Source organism: Larus michahellis, chromosome 22 (genome assembly GCF_964199755.1).
Source record: "Larus michahellis chromosome 22, bLarMic1.1, whole genome shotgun sequence".
NCBI classification, from domain to species: domain Eukaryota; kingdom Metazoa; phylum Chordata; class Aves; order Charadriiformes; family Laridae; genus Larus; species Larus michahellis.
In genome coordinates, this window is record NC_133917.1 from 4,374,792 (window position 1) to 4,393,613 (window position 18,822).

Consider the following 18,822-nt stretch of genomic DNA (forward strand, 5'->3'; position numbering starts at 1 on the left):
CCTCCAAACCCTGCCCTGGGTGCCGTAAGCTGCTCCTTTAACCGTGCCGTGCCTCAGTTTCCCCCCCAGGGCTGCTGGGATTGCCGGACCCTTGTGCAGCGCCAGCGCCCGGCGGGGACGCGGCGGCTTTTGTGCCTCTGCGGCTCTTTCAGGGAGCACAAAGACGGGACACGGCGGCACAGATGGACCCTTTCAGAGGGGAGCGGGCTCCTTTCTCCGTCTGCCGCCGGGCTCTGCCTTCCGTCGCAATCCCCCTTAATTGAATCCGCACTTTCATAGCTCATTACCCCCCTGATGGATTGGATTAGCCCGGGCTGCAGCTCGCCCGTCTCTGCGGGGAACAGTTGGCCGCTCGGCGTCCCCGCGGGGAGCGGGAGGAAGGTACGGAGGGGGCCCCGCGGGCTCCCGGCCGTTGGCTGAACCTCGGGGGCAACGGACGCCGCCTCGGCTTGTGTCTCCAACGGCCGGAGCCAGCTGCGGGCCGGCACCGCGGGCATCCCCGCTCCGGGGTGGAGGATGCGTGGTCCTTGTCGTGCCCTGCGGGGTGTTGGACACCCCCCACCAACCCCGGCCCCGGGTGACACGCCGAGGTCCTGGCTCTCCCCGGTGGTGTTTATTTGAGCATCCCTGGGACGGAGGGAGAGGCTGAGCGCCCTGTTCCGCCCGGAGAAGAGCTGGGGGGGATCTCATCAATGCTCAGCAATGGCTAAAGGCCTGGGGGGGAGAGGATGGGGCCAGACTCTTCTCAGTGGTGGCCTGGGACGGGACAAGGGGCAATGGGCACAAACTGGAACACGGGAAATTCCATCTCAACCTGAGGATAAACTTCTTTCCCGTGAGGGTGGCTGGCACAGGCTGCCCGGAGAGGGCGCGGGGTCTCCACTGGAGAGATTCCAAACCCACCGGGACACGATGCTGTGGGACCCGCCCTGGGTGACCCTGCTTTGGCAGGGGGGGTTGGAGGAGACGATCTCCAGAGCTCCCTTCCGACCCCCACCATTCCGCGGCTCTGTGGTGGGGGTGATGGGATGCGGGAGGGATGGGGGGGACAAGTTCCAGACCGGGGCATCGCTGACCTAACTCTGCCTCTCGGGTGACTTGTGGTGACGCCGGAGGAGACGGGGGTGGGCTCTGCCACCCCAAACGCGGGGGCAGGACGCCGGCACGCGCCAACGCCCCCCCCCTCCACCACCGCCACTCGCGTGTCCATATGGGCTAACGGCCGCCGCGGCTCCTGGCCCCCCTGGCTCATTAACCTCTGCTCCGGGGGTGTACCCCCGGCCCAGCTGCCAGCCACGCTCCGCACCCCCTCCCCAGTGGCTTGGGGGGCTCGGGGCCGGGGGGGGTGTCTGCTCTCCCCACCCCTTTCATCCTCAGGGTGAATCACTGGAAAAGGAGGATTTACCGTACGAAAATCCTGGCTAGCCTCCAACCCCCGCCGCGGCAGGGCTCGACGCCTCTCTGTGCCCCCCAGGATGGGCCGGGGGGGAGAAGAGGGATGCTGCCCCCAGGTCCCTTCCAGCCGGTTGGTCGCGGAGCCCACCGTGCAAGCGAGGGCTGGGTTGTTTTGGGTCATTTTCTCGGTTAATTTGTGCTCAGGGCTGGGAGAGAGGGTTTCTGAGCCAGCTCGGGGTTTCCCGTCGGTAGGACGGCACCTCCCTCGCCATATCGGCGAGCGGGGCGGCTGCGGGCTGAGCCACGCCGGGGATGGGGCAGAGCATGGGGGTCATCGATGGGGGGCATTTCTGCCCCCCCCTTAAAGCCCCAGAAAAGGGAGGTGGACGCAGCGGCAGCGGGCTTTTCGGAGGAGCAGCCCAGCGGTGCGTCTCCAGCGGCCGGCAGCGAGGAGGGATGCTGCCGGGGGCGCGGGGGCACGCCGAGGGCCGGGGCCCTCCGTCCAGATGGAGATCCCGTCCCGCCAGCTCAGACATCTGATCGCGGCAGCTAAAAAAAAAAAAAAAAAAAAAAAAAAAAAGCGCCCGCGGCATAAAAGGTTTAGCATATTCCCCTCTGCATCCTCATCCTCTTAGCAAAAGGTACCGCCGCGCGCTCCCGGCTGGCTTCTCCTACCAGATGTGGCCAGAGTCCCATCGGGGTAGTTAGTGCCGTATCGTTTACGGGAGGGGATTAGAGCCTCCACTCGGAGTCACGATCCCCAAGGCCTCTCGGATTAGGATATAATGCAGCGGGCTTTGCCTTACGGGGGGCTCAGATGGAGCAGTAACCCTCTTCATCCTCACCTTCGCGAAAGCACTAATGGCCGGGAGCTGGTGGTGGCGCCCAGGGCTGCGGCTGCCCAGAGCCCTCAGCTGTAACGCCTGGGCTGCCACGGTCCGTGCCAGGAGCAATCCTGGAGGGATCTCTTCAGAAAGCTCAGCCATTCCCAAAGGTGAGGACAAGGTGAGACCCAGCGGACGGGCTGGGCCGAGGACCTGGGGGTGACAGAGCATCCCTCCAGCCGGGACCCCGCCGTTTCAGCATCTCCCCTTCAAAACACGGGGGATGAGCAGGTTGAGGGAGGTGATCCTACCCGTCTGCTCCGCTCTGGGGAGAGCCCCCCGCAGTGCTGCCTCCAGCCCTGGGGACAGCAGAAGGACACGGAGCTGTTGGAGCGGGGCCGGAGGAGGCCCCGGAGCTGCTGGGAGGGCTGGAGCCCCTCTGCTGTGGGGACAGGCTGAGAGAGCTGGGGGGGTTCAGCCTGGAGAAGAGAAGGCTCCGGGGAGACCTTCCAGCCCCTTCCAGTCCCTCAAGGGGCTCCAGGAAAGCTGGGGAGGGACTCTGGAGCAGGGAGGGGAGCCGTGGGACGAGGGGGAAGGGTTTTAACCTGAAAGAGGGGAGATTTAGGTGAAATATTGGGAAGAAATTCTTGGCTGTGAGGGGGGTGAGCCCCTGGCCCAGGTTGCCCAGAGAAGCTGTGGCTGCCCCATCCCTGGAGGGGTTCAAGGCCAGGTTGGACGGGGCTTGGAGCAACCTGGGCTGGTGGGAGGTGTCCCTGCCCAGGGCAGGGGGTGGGAACTTGATGGTCTTTGAAGGTCCCTTCCAACGCAAACCATTCTATGGTTCTATGACCTCTGCTGCCTCCCTCCCAGCACTGTTCAGCTTGCCCCAGGGCAGGGGAATGATTCGGGCACGTGTATGTGGGCGTCCTGGGAGATGCTCGGGGTGTCCCACCTGTGTGTCTGGAGGAGCCAGGCTCTGCAGGCCCTGGGGGTGCCTCCCAGCACCCCGGGCATCTCAGAGGGAAGCCCTCCTTGCCCCAGTGTCCGCACACCGGCTCCTCCAGGGGTGGTTCATCTTGGTCTTGCATAAACCTCGAGGGCGGGAGCCCAAACCCGGCTGCAGGGACGGAGGGAGCGGTGGCAGGGCTGGCGGGGGGGGGGGGGGGGGATGCTGCCTCTCATTTCTCCCCCTCCCGGTCCTCTGTGCCCAACACAGCATGGGGAAAACGGCGAAAATATAGAAAAAATCCCACCCTGTGTGCGCTAGCGGCTCAAAGTCACACCCGCAGAGCTGTGCCTGAGGTCCGGCTCTCCTAATATTGGCGTAAATCAGGAGCATCTCCACCGCAGGGCCAAAGTGATGCTGCCTGGAGGGTTTCAGTCCCAGGCGAGGGAGCCCAAACCCTGGCCCCGGTTTGCAGGCGGTCGCGGTGCCCACCCCTCCTGCGTGCGAGGAGGGGGCACATCTGGGGAGGAGGGTGGGGGACACACACACCATTCTGGGGGGAGCCGAGGGGGTACCCCCATATTCCCTGCGCGCAGGGAGCGGGGGGCAACGGTGACCCCCGTGGGCTCAGCTGCGGCGAGGGCACCCGGGCAGCCCACGAGCCCCATGGAGGGAGGGGGCAGCGTCCCCCTCCCAAACGCCCCGATGCGGCTGCGCTCAGGTGGGGGATGCGACCGCACTCTGTGTGTGTGTGTGTGTGTTTGTGTGTCCCCCCGAGAGCGAGCGTTGTCCCCGTCAGGCGCAGAGCTGGGGGGGGGTGTGTGTGTGTGTGGGGGGGCGCCCGGAGTCCCCGAGCTGGCAACAGATGGCTGGAGGCAGCTTGCTGACACCTGCCCCTCCTCCCCACCCCTCTCCTGCCCTTCCCTTTCTTCTCCGCTCATTTTGTTTGAGTTCCCCACACTTTGGGGGAAGCCGGAGGGACCCCCCCCCCCCCCGACCCCGCGCTGCTCCCCTCGGCCCAAGGGAGCCCGGACCCCAGGGTGGAAATATGCGGAGGGATGCGCTGGCCCCCCGGGGAAGACCAGGGGGTCCTTCAGCTGGGGGGACGACGCTGCGGAGGACCCTGCGTGCGTCCGCCGGGGAGTTTGGGGTACGGGGTGGATGGATTTCCCCTGCTCCGCCCGGCCTGGCTCTCTGCGTGTGACCTTGGCAGGCCGCTGCCTCCCACCTTGATGCAGGCGGGGGGTCCGTCAGAGCAGCGGATACCCCACCTCAGCCCTCCTGGCTGCTCCCCCCGGCTTGCTGCAACCGGGGGCGGGGGGGTGGGGGTGGGGGGTTCCTTCTGGATGCGGATGAAGCGCAGAGCAGCTCCCCAGCGTCACCCGAGCGTCTCCGAGAACCGCCCGGTCGCCCAGCGCTACACCCACCACCCCGGCGCCTTTCTCTGAGAGGTTCTGTCTCCCTTCACTCCAGAAATGGGTGCTGGAAAAGCAGCTTCCCAGCCCCGGGAATGGGGCTGGCGGCGACTGTGGGGTGCAGAGGGGACCTGTGGGTGGGGGACCAGCACTGTCTGTGATGCCTGGGGGCACCGGGGTCTTTCTAGACGAGAGGTTTGGCATCAGGGATGCTGGTGGGGAGATGCGCAGAGGGATGAGGGATGAGGGATGCAGAACCAGGAGGAGGAACCGGGTCCTGCGCCAATGCGGCCCCGCAACGAGCAGCACCCACCCGCCAGCTCCGGAGAGCTCCGGTGCTTCGGGATGGGCTGGAGCAAGGATGAAGGCGCCTGGAGCATCCTCGTCCCGCAGCCGGGCCGTGCCTTGCCCCGTGCAATCTGCCCCTTGCGAACCGCCTGCCGGGAGAGCATCTACCAGCTGGCACAAGCCGCCTTGGCCGGGGCCCCGGGGCTGCCCCGCAGCATTTGAACCCGCAGCTTGACCCCCCCACATGGCTCCTGCAATCAGCCCCCGCCGCACCCCAGCTCCCAGGCATGGGAGAGGAGCGATGCCCACGCTGCCGGGAAGGGACCCGATGGCAGGGAGCCAACCCACACCAGTCCCCAGTCCCCCCAGACCGCCCCTTCCCCACTTTCCCAGTGCATTTTTATAAATCAAGCTGTGGCATGCCCCCCCCCCCGCCCTCCCCCCCCGCCCTCGCCCTGCGGCGGGGTTTGGGGGTCACCTGTGACCCCTGGCAGATGGTGCGGGGACTCCCACCCCTTCCCCGGGAACTGTTGCAGCCGGCCATCTGTCAGGCAGCTCGAATCTCCCCGCTCCTGCCCGGGAGCTGCCGCGCAGCCTCCCCTGCACCCTGGGACCCACTGAGCATCCCCTGCACCCTGGGACCCACTGAGCACCCTGGGACCCACTGAGCATCCCCTCCATTCTGGGACCCACTGAGCATCCCCTGCACCCTGGGACCCACTGAGCATCCCTCCACCCTGGGACCCACTGAGCATCCCCTCCATTCTGGGACCCACTGAGCATCCCTCCACCCTGGGACCCACTGAGCATCCCCTCCATGCTGGGACCCACTGAGCATCCCCTCCACCCTGGGACCCACTGAGCATCTCCTGCACCCTGGGACCCACTGAGCATCCCTCCACCCTGGGACCCACTGAGCATCCCCTGCACCCTGGGACCCACTGAGCACCCTGGGACCCACTGAGCACCTCCTCCATCCTGGGACCCACTGAGCATCCCTCCACCCTGGGACCCACTGTGCAGCCCCTCCATCCTGGGACCCACCACGCAGCATCTCCTGCACCCTGGGAGCCACTGAGCATCCCCTGCACCCTGGGACCCACTGAGCATTTCGTCCACCCTGGCACCTACCACGCAGCATCTCCTGCACCCTGGGACCCACTGAGCATCTTCTGCACCCTGGGACCCACTGCACAGCATCCCCTCCACCCTGGGACCCACGTGCATCCCCTCCATCCTGGGACCCACTGCGCAGCGTCCCCCCCACCCTGGGACCCCGGCTGCTGCCTGCCCAGCCAGCGCAGGGGGTGCAGGCAGGAGAAAGTTGGGGCAAGCGGCTGCCTGGAGCTGGTGGCTGTCCTGCCCACCCAAATCTGGGGAGGGGGAAGCAGGAGAAGGGACGGAGCATGGGGGAAATTACGGGATCCCAGCGCCTCGGGGGAGCTCTTGTTAGGGCTGGCATCGTCAGGCAGGGATGGGGCTGGCAGGGGTCCTTGTCACCTCCTGAGGATGAGACATCCTTTCCCTGGACCAGCCTGGGGGGCAGTGAGTGGGGTTATGGTGGGTGTCATCCTGGGGGTCCCGCTGCCCAAAGGGGCTCTGGATTTCTCCCCTCCCAGCGCGATGCTGAGGAAAGCACCTGGAGCCCCGAGCAGCCCCAGATCTGGGTGTGGGGTCGGGGGGGTCTCTGGGGGCCCGTGGCCCCCGGGGAGAGCACAGCTGGGCGAGGATGGAGGATGCAGGAGGATGCACCCACCGCAGACCCTGATTTCCTTGTGATGGCCCCCAAGGAGACGCTGCCTCTGGGACAGAGACCCGGGGGCCCAGCCGCTCAGCTGTCCCCTCGGTCCCCGAGTGGGGCAAAGCCTGGGGGGGGGACCCACGGGCAGCTCGGGGACATCAGGGGGTGACGTTGAGCCCGTGGCATCTGGAGAAGCTGGGGGGGGGGTGGATGAAGGAAGGTAGGGGGACAAGTTTTGGGTGCCACGCCGGAGGGGTAAGTGGCACAGATGGTGGCACTGACCCTGGCTGGCAGGAGCTTGCTTTTCCCAGTATCGTCACCTCTCTGGTATCCCACACCAGTAGCCCCAGGGCAGTGAGGGGCTGGATTTGGTAAAATGCCCCAGTCCTGGGGGGTCTTGGCCCTGAGATCCCCGAAAGAGCCAGCTCCCGGTGGGGTACCGTCCCACGGGGCCAGGCCGGAGGGAGCTGCACGCACCGCCTTGCGGCTGGGGGACCCCCTGCCTGCAGGGAATGGGGGGCTGCACCCCCCCCCCCTCCCCGACCCCGGACAGGGCTCCTGGAGGGGTGGGGGGGGACCATCACGGCAGGCACAGGCTTTGGTCCGTGTCCCCCCCTGCATTAGCCGTACTGGGGAGCTCCGGGGCTGCAGGCTGCAGCAAGAGGGGCAGGGTGTGCAGCTCCCCCCTGTTACACCCCATGGGCTGGATGGGGCCCTGGCAGCACCCGGGGGTCCCAACACCCATCCTGGGCCAGTCCCTGCCCTGTCCCTGGCACAGAAGTGGTGGTGGGGGGGACCAGCACCCAGGCATCGAACACTTCTCCGTCCAGGGTCAGTATTTATTTCTCTCGGGGGTGCTACTTTCCACTGCCAGACCCCCCCCCCCCCCCTTCCCCCTGCTCTTCTGGTGCCACTGGGGGACACGACACTCGGTGGCACTGGGGGGGGTGCCGCGGCTGCTGCCTCCGTCCCCTCGCTGCCTCCACGCAGGGCACGGCCAGCACCGTCCTGCCCGGCTCCCTCCGGTGCCCTGCGCTGGTCCCGGGGCATGGCCATCCTCCTCCCACGGCAGGACCATCCTGCCCAGTGCCGCGGGCCCCCGGTGTGGGGGGCTGCCCAGGGCCCCCAGCGTGGCGCTGCGGTCACCCCCCCCCCCCAATCTCCCAGTCTCAGGACGAGATCACGTAGGCGGTGGCGATGTACTTCTTGCCGTCGCCGTAGGTGGACTTGGTCCAGGTGTAGGTCTGGATGCTCAGGCTGTAGCCGCCCAGGCTCAGGTGACATCTGTGGGGACACAGCCTGTGTCACAGCCCTGCTCCAGCCTGGGGGGCTCTGGGTGGCCGCACACCAGCGCTGCTCCATCCCTCAGCCCCACAGTCGCATCTCTGGGGTGCCCTTGGTGTCCGCAGACGAGCGCTGCTCCATCCCTCAGCCCCTCAATTGCGTCTCTGGGGTGCCCTCGGTGTCCGCACACACACACTGCCCCATCCCTCAGCCCCACAGTCTTGTCCCTGGGGTGCCCTTGGTGTCCGCACACACACACTGCCCCATCCCTCAGCCCCACAGCTGCATCTCCGGGGTGTCCTCGGTGTCTGCAAACGAGCGCTGCTCCATCCCTCAGCCCCTCAATTGCATCTCTGGGGTGCCCTCGGTGTCCGCACACACGCACTGCTCCATCCCTCAGCCCCACAGCTGCATCTCCGGGGTGTCCTTGGTGTCCACACACATGCACTGCTCCATCCCCAGCCCCACAGTCACATCTCTGGGGTGCCGTCGGTGCCTGCAGGTGAGCGCTGCTCCATCCCCAGCCCCACAGTCTCGTCCCTGGGGTGCCCTCGGTGTCCGCACACACGCACTGCTCCATCCCTCAGCCCCACAGCCGCACCTCCAGGACGCTCGGGGTGTCCCCCACCAGCACCGCTCCATCCCCAGGGCGGTGTGGGGCTCGGGGACCGGCCCGGCCATGGACGGGGCTCAGGAGGGCACTGCTGGCCCCGGGGCCAGAGGACACACGGACGGACGCAGACAGACACGCGGTACTTACGCCCTCCCGGGGCGCGCGATGAAGCACAACGTGTAGAGGCCAAATTCGAACTCGGGGCTGGAGCCGATGAAGGCAGAGCCCACCTCCTTGTAGAAGCCGTCCCAGCTGAACTGCAGCCCCAGCACGTCGGGGTAGGTGTCCCACTAGAGAAAGGGGGTTTGGGGATCAGGCCCCCGGCGCCGGGTGCAGCAGGGCAGGGAATTCAAGCAAATCCCATCTGCCTACGAAGCCGGGCATCCTCACGCCCTCTCCACACGCAGATCCAGAGCAGCTTTCAGCTCACCCGAGTGGGCGCCAGACAGAGCCCCCCAACCTCAAATCTCTCGCTTATGGATTTTGGGAACCCCTTTTGCCCATCCAGTCATCTTTTTTGGACCTTCCCACCCTCCCGTGCCTCCATCCCAGGGTCCCCACACGGAGGCAGAGGAGACGTGAGCATCTCTGATCCTCCTGATTCTCCCCATTCGGGATGCGGCGGGTTCAGGGTGCTGCCGGCTGGTGCGGTGCCGCCGGCCGCCGACCCGTGGGCGTCACTTACCGGCCCCTCGAAGTTGTGGCTGAAGTAGTTGACGGCGCCCTGCTTTTCAAGCAGGTAGAACCGAATCCAGTTGTGAAATCCAGACACCTTCCCTTTTTTCACCTCCCCTAAACACAAGTGAGACCCTGGGGTGAGCCCCCCCGCAGCCTGGCGTTGCCCGGCCCCCTGCCCCGTCCCTCCGTCGTGGCTCTACCTGAGAAGACGTGCTCGAAGCCGCTGGAGTCCTGCTCGCCGTCGCCTCTGGAGTAGAGGCCGAACCACATCTCCTTCAAATCGGCGACGAACTCCTGCTCGGAGCCGTAGCGGTCTGCAGGGAAGGGGGCGCGGAGGGGCACCAGGTGGAAGCAGATCCTGGGATGGGGCCAGGGTCCCCCCAGCCCTATCCCAGCCCTATCCCAGCCCTATCCCAGTCCTACCCCTCAGGAACAACGCAGCTTTGCCCAGCTCAATTCTCCCATGTCCTGGCAGCTCTGGAGAGCCTTCTCCTGTTCCGCTCTGGTCTGCACCCTCCCAGGTCACCTCCCACCCTGCCAGGGCTCTCCCTTTGGGTGCCCAACCTGCCCCGTTCCCCCTGCTCCACACTCAACTTTTTTTGTGGAGGAAGGCGAAGAGTTTCTTCATGAGCTCGGTTTTCATCACCTCCCTGAGGAAGTTGTCCTGCTCCCTCAGCTCCTCGGCTGTCACGTCCTCCTCCCTGCCGGTGGCCCGCTGGTAGTTGTCCAGCAGTTTGATGAAGCTGGCATAGGTGGGTTTGGAGAAGAGCTCCTCATTGACGTATTTGTAGAGCCTAGGAGAATTATAGAATCATAGGGTGGGAAGAGACCTCTGGAGATCATCTCCTCCAAGCCCCGGCCAGAGCAGGGTCACCCACAGCAGGTGGCACAGGGACGCGTCCAGGCGGGTTTGGGATGTCTCCAGAGACGGAGACTCCCCCACCTCCCTGGGCAGCCTCTGCCAGGGCTCTGCCACCCTCAACGTCAAGAAGTTCCTCCTCATGTTGAGGTGGAACTTCCCATGCTCAAGTCTGTGCCCGTTACCCCTTGTCCTGTCCCCGGGCACCACTGAGAAGAGCCTGGCCCCATCCTCCTGCCACCCCCCCTTTCAGTATTTATGAGCGTTGATAAGGTCCCCCCTCCATCGTCTTTTTTCCAGACTGAAGAGCCCCAAATCCCTCAGCCTTTCTCCATCAGAGAGATGTTCCAGCCCCTCAGCATCTTGGTAGCCCTTTGCTGTCCCCTCTCCAGCAGTTCCCTGTCCCTCTTGACCCGGGGAGCCCAGAACTGGACCCAGCGCTCCAGCTGTGGCCTCCCCAGGGCAGAGCCGAGGGGGAGGATGACCTCCCTCCACCTGCTGGCCACGCTCTTCTTGATGCCCCCCCAGGCTGCCGTTGGCCTTCTTGGCCACCAGGGCCCATCGCTGGCTCGTGGCCATCCCGTTGTCCCCCAGGACTCCCAGGTCTCTTGCCACCCAGCTGCTCTCCAGCAGGTCACCCCCAACCTGTCCCGCTGCCGGGGGGGTTATTCCTCCCCGGGTGCAGCACCCTGCGCTTGCCCTTGTTGAATTCCATGAGGTTCCTCTCTGCCCAACTCTCCAGCCTGTCCAGGTCTCTCTGGATGGCGGCACAGCCTTTCGGTGTGTCAGCCACCCCTCCCAGCTTTGTGTCATCGGCGAACTTGCCAAGGGCGCGCTCTATCCCTTCATCCAGGTCGTTGATTCATTGTAGAGGACTGGGCCCAGCACTGACCCCTGGGGAACACCGCTCATCGCTGACCTCCAACTAGACTCTGTGCCCCTAATCACGACCCTCTGAGCTCCGTCTTTCAGCCAGTTCTCTATCCACCCCACTGTCCACTCATCTAACCCACTCTTCCTAATCTTCCCTATGAGGATGCTGTGGGAGACCGTGTCGAACGCCTTGCTTAAGTCAAGGTAGACCACATCTACCGCCCTGCCCTCATCTATCCATCCAGTCACACCATCACAGGAGGCTATCAGATTCGTCAGACATCATTCCCCCTTGGTGAATCCATGTTGAGTGCTTTTGATAGCTTGCTTTGCCTCCACACGCCTTGAGATGACGCCCAGAACGAGCGGATCCTACACTCAATGGGGAAGCGGAGGTCCCTTCCGAAACCAGCCCTTCCTGACTGGATGGGCTCTGCCGTGGTGGCCCCTGGCCACCCCCCGGGGACGCTGGTGCAGACTCACGGCTGCGGGGACCGGTCCTCCTGGTCATCCGTCTCGTCGGGGGAGGCTTGGTACTGGGGGTTAATGGCGATGTCGGTGGGCCGGGCTTTGTTGTGATCCGCTTTGTAAAGCTGCTCCGAGACCTGCAGGAGTTCCTCGTCGGTGATGGCATCCCGGCTGCTGGAGAAACCCTCTGGAAGGAGAAGGGGGAGGCTGGCAAGGGCAGGCAGCAGCTCCCAGGGCTGCAGATCCGCTGCCCATGGAGAGGCGAGGGCGATGCGGCAGTGGGTGCTGCAGCGGGGTGTCATGATGCCGGGACGCCGCGAGAGCCGGGCGCTCAGCACAGCAGGTCAAGGGGTGCAGGGGTGGCAGGGGGGGTCCCAACCCGCACCGATCCCACGCCCAGGGGACAAGAGCTGGCCACTGGGCTGCAGCCGTGGGAGCCTTTCACTAAGCACTGGGGGAGCTGGGAAGCATCAGTCCCTGTCTCCCAGGTGTAGAATCATAGAATCGTGGGACCTTCTGGGTTGGGAGGGACCTTTCAGATCATCGAGTCCAACCATCAACCCAACGCTGCCCAAACCACCACTGACCCACGTCCCTCAGCGCTGCATCTGCCCAGCTTTTAAACACCTCCAGGGATGGCATTTAGGGCTTGGAGCCATGGGACAAGGGGGAGCAGCTTTAAACTGGAAGAAGGAGATTTAGATGAGATCTGGGGAAGAAATTCTTGGCTGTGAGGGGGGTGAGCCCCTGGCCCAGGTTGCCCAGAGAAGCTGTGGCTGCCCCATCCCTGGAGGGGTTCAAGGCCAGGTTGGACGGGGCTTGGAGCAACCTGGGCTGGTGGGAGGTGTCCCTGCCCAGGGCAGGGGGTGGCACTGGGTGGGCTTTAAGGTCCCTTCCCACCCAAACCATTCCGTGATTCTATGGCGATTCCACCACTTCCCTGGGTTGGAAGGGGCCTTTCAGATCATGGAGTCCAACCATCAACCCAATGCTGCCCAAACCACCACCGACCCACATCCCTCAGCACCGCGTCTGCCCGGCTTTTAAACACCTCCAGGGATGGCGACTCCACCACTGCCCTGGGCAGCCTGTTCCGATGTTTGGTAACCCTTTTGGTGAAGAAATTTTTCCAAACATCCATCCTAAACGTCCCCTGGTGCAACTTGAGGCTGTTTCCTCTTGTCCCATGGCCTGTTCCTTGGGAGAAGAGACTGACCCCCCACTGGCTACCCCCTCCTTTCAGGGAGCTGTAGAGAGCGAGAAGGTCTCCCCTCCGCCTCCTTTGGCACGATGCTGCTCTTTGAGCCCCCCCCTGCATCTCCCACATTTCAGGTGCGCTGTGACCAGGGGATGCAGACACCAGCTCGCCCCGGTGCCCACCCTCATCACCCGTCCCCAGCGCGGGGAGATAACGCTGCCGGTGAACGGGTGACACCGGGGCTCTCGCTGCACCGTCTGCTCCCCAGCCGCACGCAGTGGCGTGGGGCCACAGGCGATGGGGCAGGGACGGGGCAGAAACCGGCGTGACACCCCGATGCCATCGACCCCTGGAGGAGCGAGGGGGGTGAAGCCGGGGGGGGGTGCTTTATCGCCTCTGCTCAGGAGCGGAGATACTCACCGCGGGTGCGAGCTGCGTCCTCGGCCCATTCTCCGCCTGCAGGGAAGGAGAAGAGGCTCAGGGTGATGGAGACACGGGCTGGGGCTGCCCGGGACCGCACTGCCCCGCTTTGAGCCACACGGGACTGATTTCTCTTCTAATGCCCGGGGAAAAGTGCGCTTTTAGAAGACTCTAGTGCCTGAATTGGTGAAAATATTTACTTTATCGCCAGCTCTGGGGGGCGGGTTTCAAGGGCTCAGTGTTTTCGAGGTGCGGGGACGAGGAGGAGCGAGACCCGGGCACTCGCCCCAAGCTGCCACTGGGGTTATTCCATCCCATGGACGGCACTTTCCAGAGAAATCAGAGAGTTTGCTGAGTTCTCTCTCACTCTCCCCTGATGGCTGCCATCCTGAGCACTCCTCGCCCCGGTGCCGGAGCCCCGAGCCCTTCCCTTCCTCCCGCGGCCGCAGCGCCCGCAACGGTCCCACGTTGGCGGGGAGCACACGGCTTCCTCTGGTAGAACAGGCCGGGTATGATCCTTGGGTATTTTATATTGGTATCGGGGTCAATACTGGTCCTCTAGTGTTATTAATGTTAATTATTTACTCTTATCCTATTAATTCTATTTATATTCCAACCCTCGTGTTTCCTTGTTTTTCCCCATTTCCCCTTCCCGGGTGGGGAGGGCTCATCGCGTGACGGTATAATTGTCTTAATGACAGTAAATTATTGTGGTTTTCTCAAACAATAACGCACGCACATCGACACGGGCTTGCAACCAACCCCTTTGCGCCCCCCCACCCCCCGCTGAGCTCTGGGGGGGAGCAGCCCTCCCGAGCCCCCCGGCAGCGGGGATGCTCACCGTCTCGGCAGTGCCTGTAGTAATCCTCGCAGCAGTTGCGGTGCCGCTCGCACTCGGGGTTGCAGTGGCACTCGTCCTCCGGGCTGTAGGGTTCCCGGCAGCGTCCCTCGCAGGAGTCAGGGGCCGTGTACAGGTCTTTGGGAGAGAGAAACAACAGGGTGGTCCTCAGGATGGACCGACCACCCTGCCCCGGCCGCCCCGCGACCCGGGAGCATCCTTCCTCCTGCCCATGCTCCCTCCTGGGAGAGCCTGAAGGACCAGGCTCCTGCCCTGGGGCTATTCAGGGTTTTTGGAGTGACATTTTGATGGGCTGAATCCTCAGGACACATGTCCGTGGGTCACTCCTCTTCGGCCGTGGACGTCCACCACGTCAGGGCCACTTCACACCAGGAAACGCATTCTTGGCTTCCCAGCACTAATCGCTCCTTCTGATTCACTGCTCTAATGCCAGGATGAGCAGGAGCGCCCCGGGTCCCACCGTCTCCAGGCCGGGGGAGTGGTGCCACATTCCAGACACCCTTATTTGCAAACCCGACCGTCGCTCTTTCTGCAATGCCGGGAAAACTGGGAACTCCTTCCCCAGCTATTTAGATGATAAATGCGTCGTCGAGCGTGTGCTTTATTACACGTGGCGGCAAAGCTAAAAATAACGCAGCAACTCAAGCTGTGCTCTGCGTAGAGCAAGCGGCACGTCTCAGAAGGACGATGGACACTTGCCGTCAAGCAAAGAGGGGCTGTAGGGGACCAAGACGTTGGGTTTGTATTAATAGACAGCCCAGAGACTGTGTGCTTAGGGAAGGTGCCTTATCCTCAGCTCCTGATGGGAGGACTGGGACAGCAGACAGCCCAGGCACGGCTTTCCGGGCATCCCTTTGCTCCAGCCAGGAAGGTGGCCATCTCCAAGGACGTGCCAAGAAGCCATGTCCCAACCCAGCTGCCAGCCTGTAAAGGGATCCCTGGAAGAAAGGATGTTGCTTTCCCTCGCAACCCTGCAATCACGCAACACCTTAAACACCTCCTGCCTTGAACTCCAGCGGGTGAAACGCGCCCTCGGGGCAAATCCTGACACAGCAGCGATGAGAGTGACCTCCAAGCGCTGCCACACTTGCTGGCTTCTCTCGGCAACCGCGTCGCTTGCTCTGGCGTCTGGCATTTTACCCAAATTATTTGCGCTTTTTGGAACCACATCCGCAATGTGGATTCAGAACCACATTGGAACCACGGTCCCCCCCTGAGGGGGACCATGAGGAACCCCCTCGGGGACCATGAGGAACTCCCTCAGGTCCCACACATGCTGAGGGGAGGGGAGGAACCTCCTTGCCCCACCAGCAAACCCAGCCCAGGCTGGTTGACCGTGCTGCAAGGGGACACTGCTGACACCCATTTGGCTTCTCACCACCGGCTCCTTTTCTGCAAATCCACTTTATCGCAAGAGGGGTGTCAGTAGGAGACAACCCTGGTGGCCACCTGCCCTTGGTGCTGCTTTAGTCCCACTTTTCCTCTTACCGATGCAGGGAGAACTGGGAAAGGCTGCAGAGGGAAGGGTCATCCCACGCTTTGGGTGGTGGGTCCAGACACCCCCAGTCTCACCAGTCCGCTCAGCACAACAGCCAGGTCTGGAGGTCTGATGGTGTTGGGAGCCGAGATCCCTGTCCCCAGGACGGCATCCCTCTGACTCCCGGAGTGGCAGTCGGGATAAGTCAGCCTGAATCACGCATCCAGGCTCGTTTTCCAGCAGCAGGTCCCGGAGGGATTGTGCAAGGCAGAAACTGCCCACACATAAGTCACCGCTGAGACGATCCCAGTCCTGGGGCACGTGCTGCCGGAGCGTGTCCCAGCAAAGCACCGATACCGGGGTGCGTGGTGACTCAGGCGGAGCCTTGCGGAGGAGGCTCAGCATCACCGCGTTGCCCTCGGGGCTCTGCTGTGGGGTACCGAGGCTTCTCCCCACACCGGGAGCGTGGTCAGCGGGGGCAGCTGCAGGAGCATGAACCTAAAGAGCTGCAGAACAGTCGGCCGCTCGTCACGGTCACGTTTAGAGGGGCTGCTGGAGCTCTGGGGGAGAGAAGGGCTGCTGGGAGAGCCGGCAAGGCTGCAGCCAAGGGACGGTGGCCAGAGCAGGAGGACACAGAATCACAAAATCCCAGACTGGCCTGGGTGGGAAGGGACCTCTGGAGATCATCTCCTCCAACCCCCGGCCAGAGCAGGGTCACCCACAGCAGGTGGCACAGGGACGCGTCCAGGCGGGTTTGGGATGTCTCCAGAGACGGAGACTCCCCCACCTCTCTGCGCAGCCTCTGCCAGGGCTCTGCCACCCTCAACGTCAAGAAGTTCCTCCTCATGTTGAGGTGGAACTTCCCATGCTCAAGTTTGTGCCCATTACCCCTTGTCCTGTCACCGGGCATCACCAAGAAAAGACCGGCCCCATCCTCCTGACACCCACGCTTTAAGTAGTTATAAGATCCCCCCTCAGTTGTCTTTTTTCCACGCTAAAAAGACCCAAATCCCTCAGCCTTTCCTCACAAGAGAGATGTTCCAGTCCCCTCAGCATCTTCGTAGCACGGCCAGCAAGTGCTCAGCACAGCTCATCCGCGCCCAGATACTCACTCAATATTTGGCCGGTCCAGCCCGTGGATATTTTCTGGCTGCACAAAGCCAGACGAATATTTCTTTCCCACTTTTAGCCCTTCAGCCAGATCCATCCCTCCCCCGAGCACAGGTTTTTGGACAAGAACAAACTTGGTTGTTTTTTTTTTTTTTTTCCGCCAAAAAGAGTCTTGACCAAGAAACCGCAGGGCTGTTTCCTCAGCAGCTCCATGGGCCAAGGTGGGGGGAAACGGCCGAGACGTGATGGACCCTCCCAGCGGCTCTCAGCCCGGGTGCGCACACGGACACGAGCCACGGCTCGTCTCAGAGCGGCGCCCGCGACTCCCTGCCCTGACTCAAGACCTCGCTGCGCTCCACAAACACCAACCGAAGATCAACCCTGCCTCTAAAAGGGCCCGTTTTGAAGGACAAATTAACCCGCAACAAAAGAGCTGTTGGTGGTCTGAGCTCCCCAAATATATATTTACACGCTCCTGGCTCCTGAAATCACAGATAACCCTGGGTGCAAGCCATCCGTGAGGCAAAAATCTCCCACCACTGGCTGCCTGGCCGAGGATAAGCGAGGTTATTACACGGCGGAGGTGCCACAGCTCAGACAGGTCCATCGGGGTGATGCTCTGATCCCTCTTGTCCCAAGTGTGTGCCAAGGACAGCCCAGGACACAAGCCAGCCAAGCCGCCCAGCTTCCCAGCCGCGGTAAACCCAGTTATTCCTTCAAGGAAGAATAACTTGGCCCTTGGTGTTAAACAAGACGAGACCACGGCAAATCACGGAATCACATATCCTGAAATCCTCCCGCTGCCGAGGCAACCCAACGGCTGGTTTGCAGCAGAGAGAAGCTCCTCTTCTGCCACCGGCCTTGCAAAACTCCTCACCGTGAGCCCTGAGGGGAGTCACCTGCTTCTGAAACACCAGCTTACAGCCCGCTGGCAGCCTCACAAGTGGCGAAACTCCCGTCTCGCGGATAGATCCCAGTTCACATCTTGTCCAGGAAGGCGGCAATGAAGGCACCCAGTTGACCAGGATCACGCACGGGACCCGGGCCAAGCCCGAGCCAAAACCCTGACGCCCACAAGCCGCTCCTCGGGGCAGCACCTGCCTTAAAGACAGAGCGGTTCTCGGTCGTCTCCCCCAGCCCGTCTCCTCTCCTGACAACCGCAGGGTCGTGGAGGGCGAAACACCAGAGCTGTTGGGTTTCACATCGCACCCGACTGGCTCCTCCGCCTGCTCCTGGCGGCGACGGTGGGGGTTGTGGAAAAGGTATTAGAAAAATACTTCCCTTCGCCTTCCCCCGGCGCGGGAGGATGGAGGAGCCAGAGGAAGGCGGGCTTGCACGACCGAAGCACAGCAAGATGCAGCAAGTGGAGAAGGCTGAAGACCCAGGGGACGTCTCAACCCATCAACAAGAAGGATAAACCACCCTCACCGCCGAGTCCCCCGGAGCTCGGGGAAGCCCTCCAGCACGCAAACATCCCTCACCCTTTCCCCTGCGAAGCTCTGCTGGATCCAACCTCACGAGGAACCGGTTGCCCCAGTACAGCCCAGCTGCTGGCTTACGGCAGCGCCCTCGGCGCCGTCTGCAGCCACCCCGCGCTGGCCCCTTACCATCGGATGCACCGGCGGGTTTAGCCCCTCTGCCAAAGCCAGGCTCCATTACTCACTGCCAGACACGCAGCCCAGGGCTACTCCTGCCCCGACAAGGAGGATCCAGGTTTTCATCGTTCCCGTCGACGTCAGGCTGGGCGTTCCGGAGCGTCCCGGAGAGCAGGTTGGGAATGACGGTGCTCCCTGGCCCTCCCTGTTATATGTGGGTCCCTCAGGAGCGGGGAGGGGAGGGAGGAGCGTGATGCCACCAAGGACTTCACGGGCAAGCTGCACCCAAACTTTGCCAAAACTCATTATGAGCACGGCTTAATTACAGGCTGCCTGGAGCGGGAGCAGGGCTGGTATATCCAGTATCCTGGTGTTGCTCCACTCCACGCGTTCGTGACCCCCGGGGGTGATTGAGGAGCTCGGGGAAAGCTTCTCAGTGGGGCCTTTTCCCACCCAGAGCCCGGCAGGTCCATTCGAGATGCGAGCTGGTGGTCAGTGCCACAGCCTGGTCCCTCCACGTGCCACGTGCTCCCATACAACCGGTCCTAACTGGGGGCAACTTTCTGCTGCCCAGTGAATTGGAGGTAATGATCTCTCCATCCTCAGCTGCTGTCTCCAGAGGCTGTGTGCACACCAGCCTGGGTTGAAGCCTCCAGGTCCTCCAGCAGCACAAGGAAACCCCGAGACATGACCACAAGCCAGGCTTCGGCGTCGAGGCTGCTCCGGGAGCAGGTTTTGTGGGCTACCCCAGCGCGGCTTCGCTCCTGGGGCAAGCCCAG

At 63.3% G+C, this 18,822-nt stretch overlaps 1 protein-coding gene across 1 annotated transcript; it reads right to left on the reverse strand.

The window, feature by feature from the left end:
• Window positions 1-7,769: 7,769 nt before the first annotated feature.
• Window positions 7,770-18,244, reverse strand: ENDOU (endonuclease, poly(U) specific). Its single transcript, XM_074564992.1, has 8 exons — window positions 18,056-18,244; window positions 13,844-13,978; window positions 11,400-11,571; window positions 9,779-9,978; window positions 9,385-9,498; window positions 9,192-9,298; window positions 8,654-8,796; window positions 7,770-7,893 (listed from the first exon to the last, which is right to left on the reverse strand). The coding sequence occupies exons 1-8, from the start codon at window positions 18,102-18,104 to the stop codon at window positions 7,779-7,781; spliced, it is 1,035 nt and encodes a 344-aa protein (XP_074421093.1). The 5' UTR covers window positions 18,105-18,244; the 3' UTR covers window positions 7,770-7,778.
• Window positions 18,245-18,822: the final 578 nt, after the last annotated feature.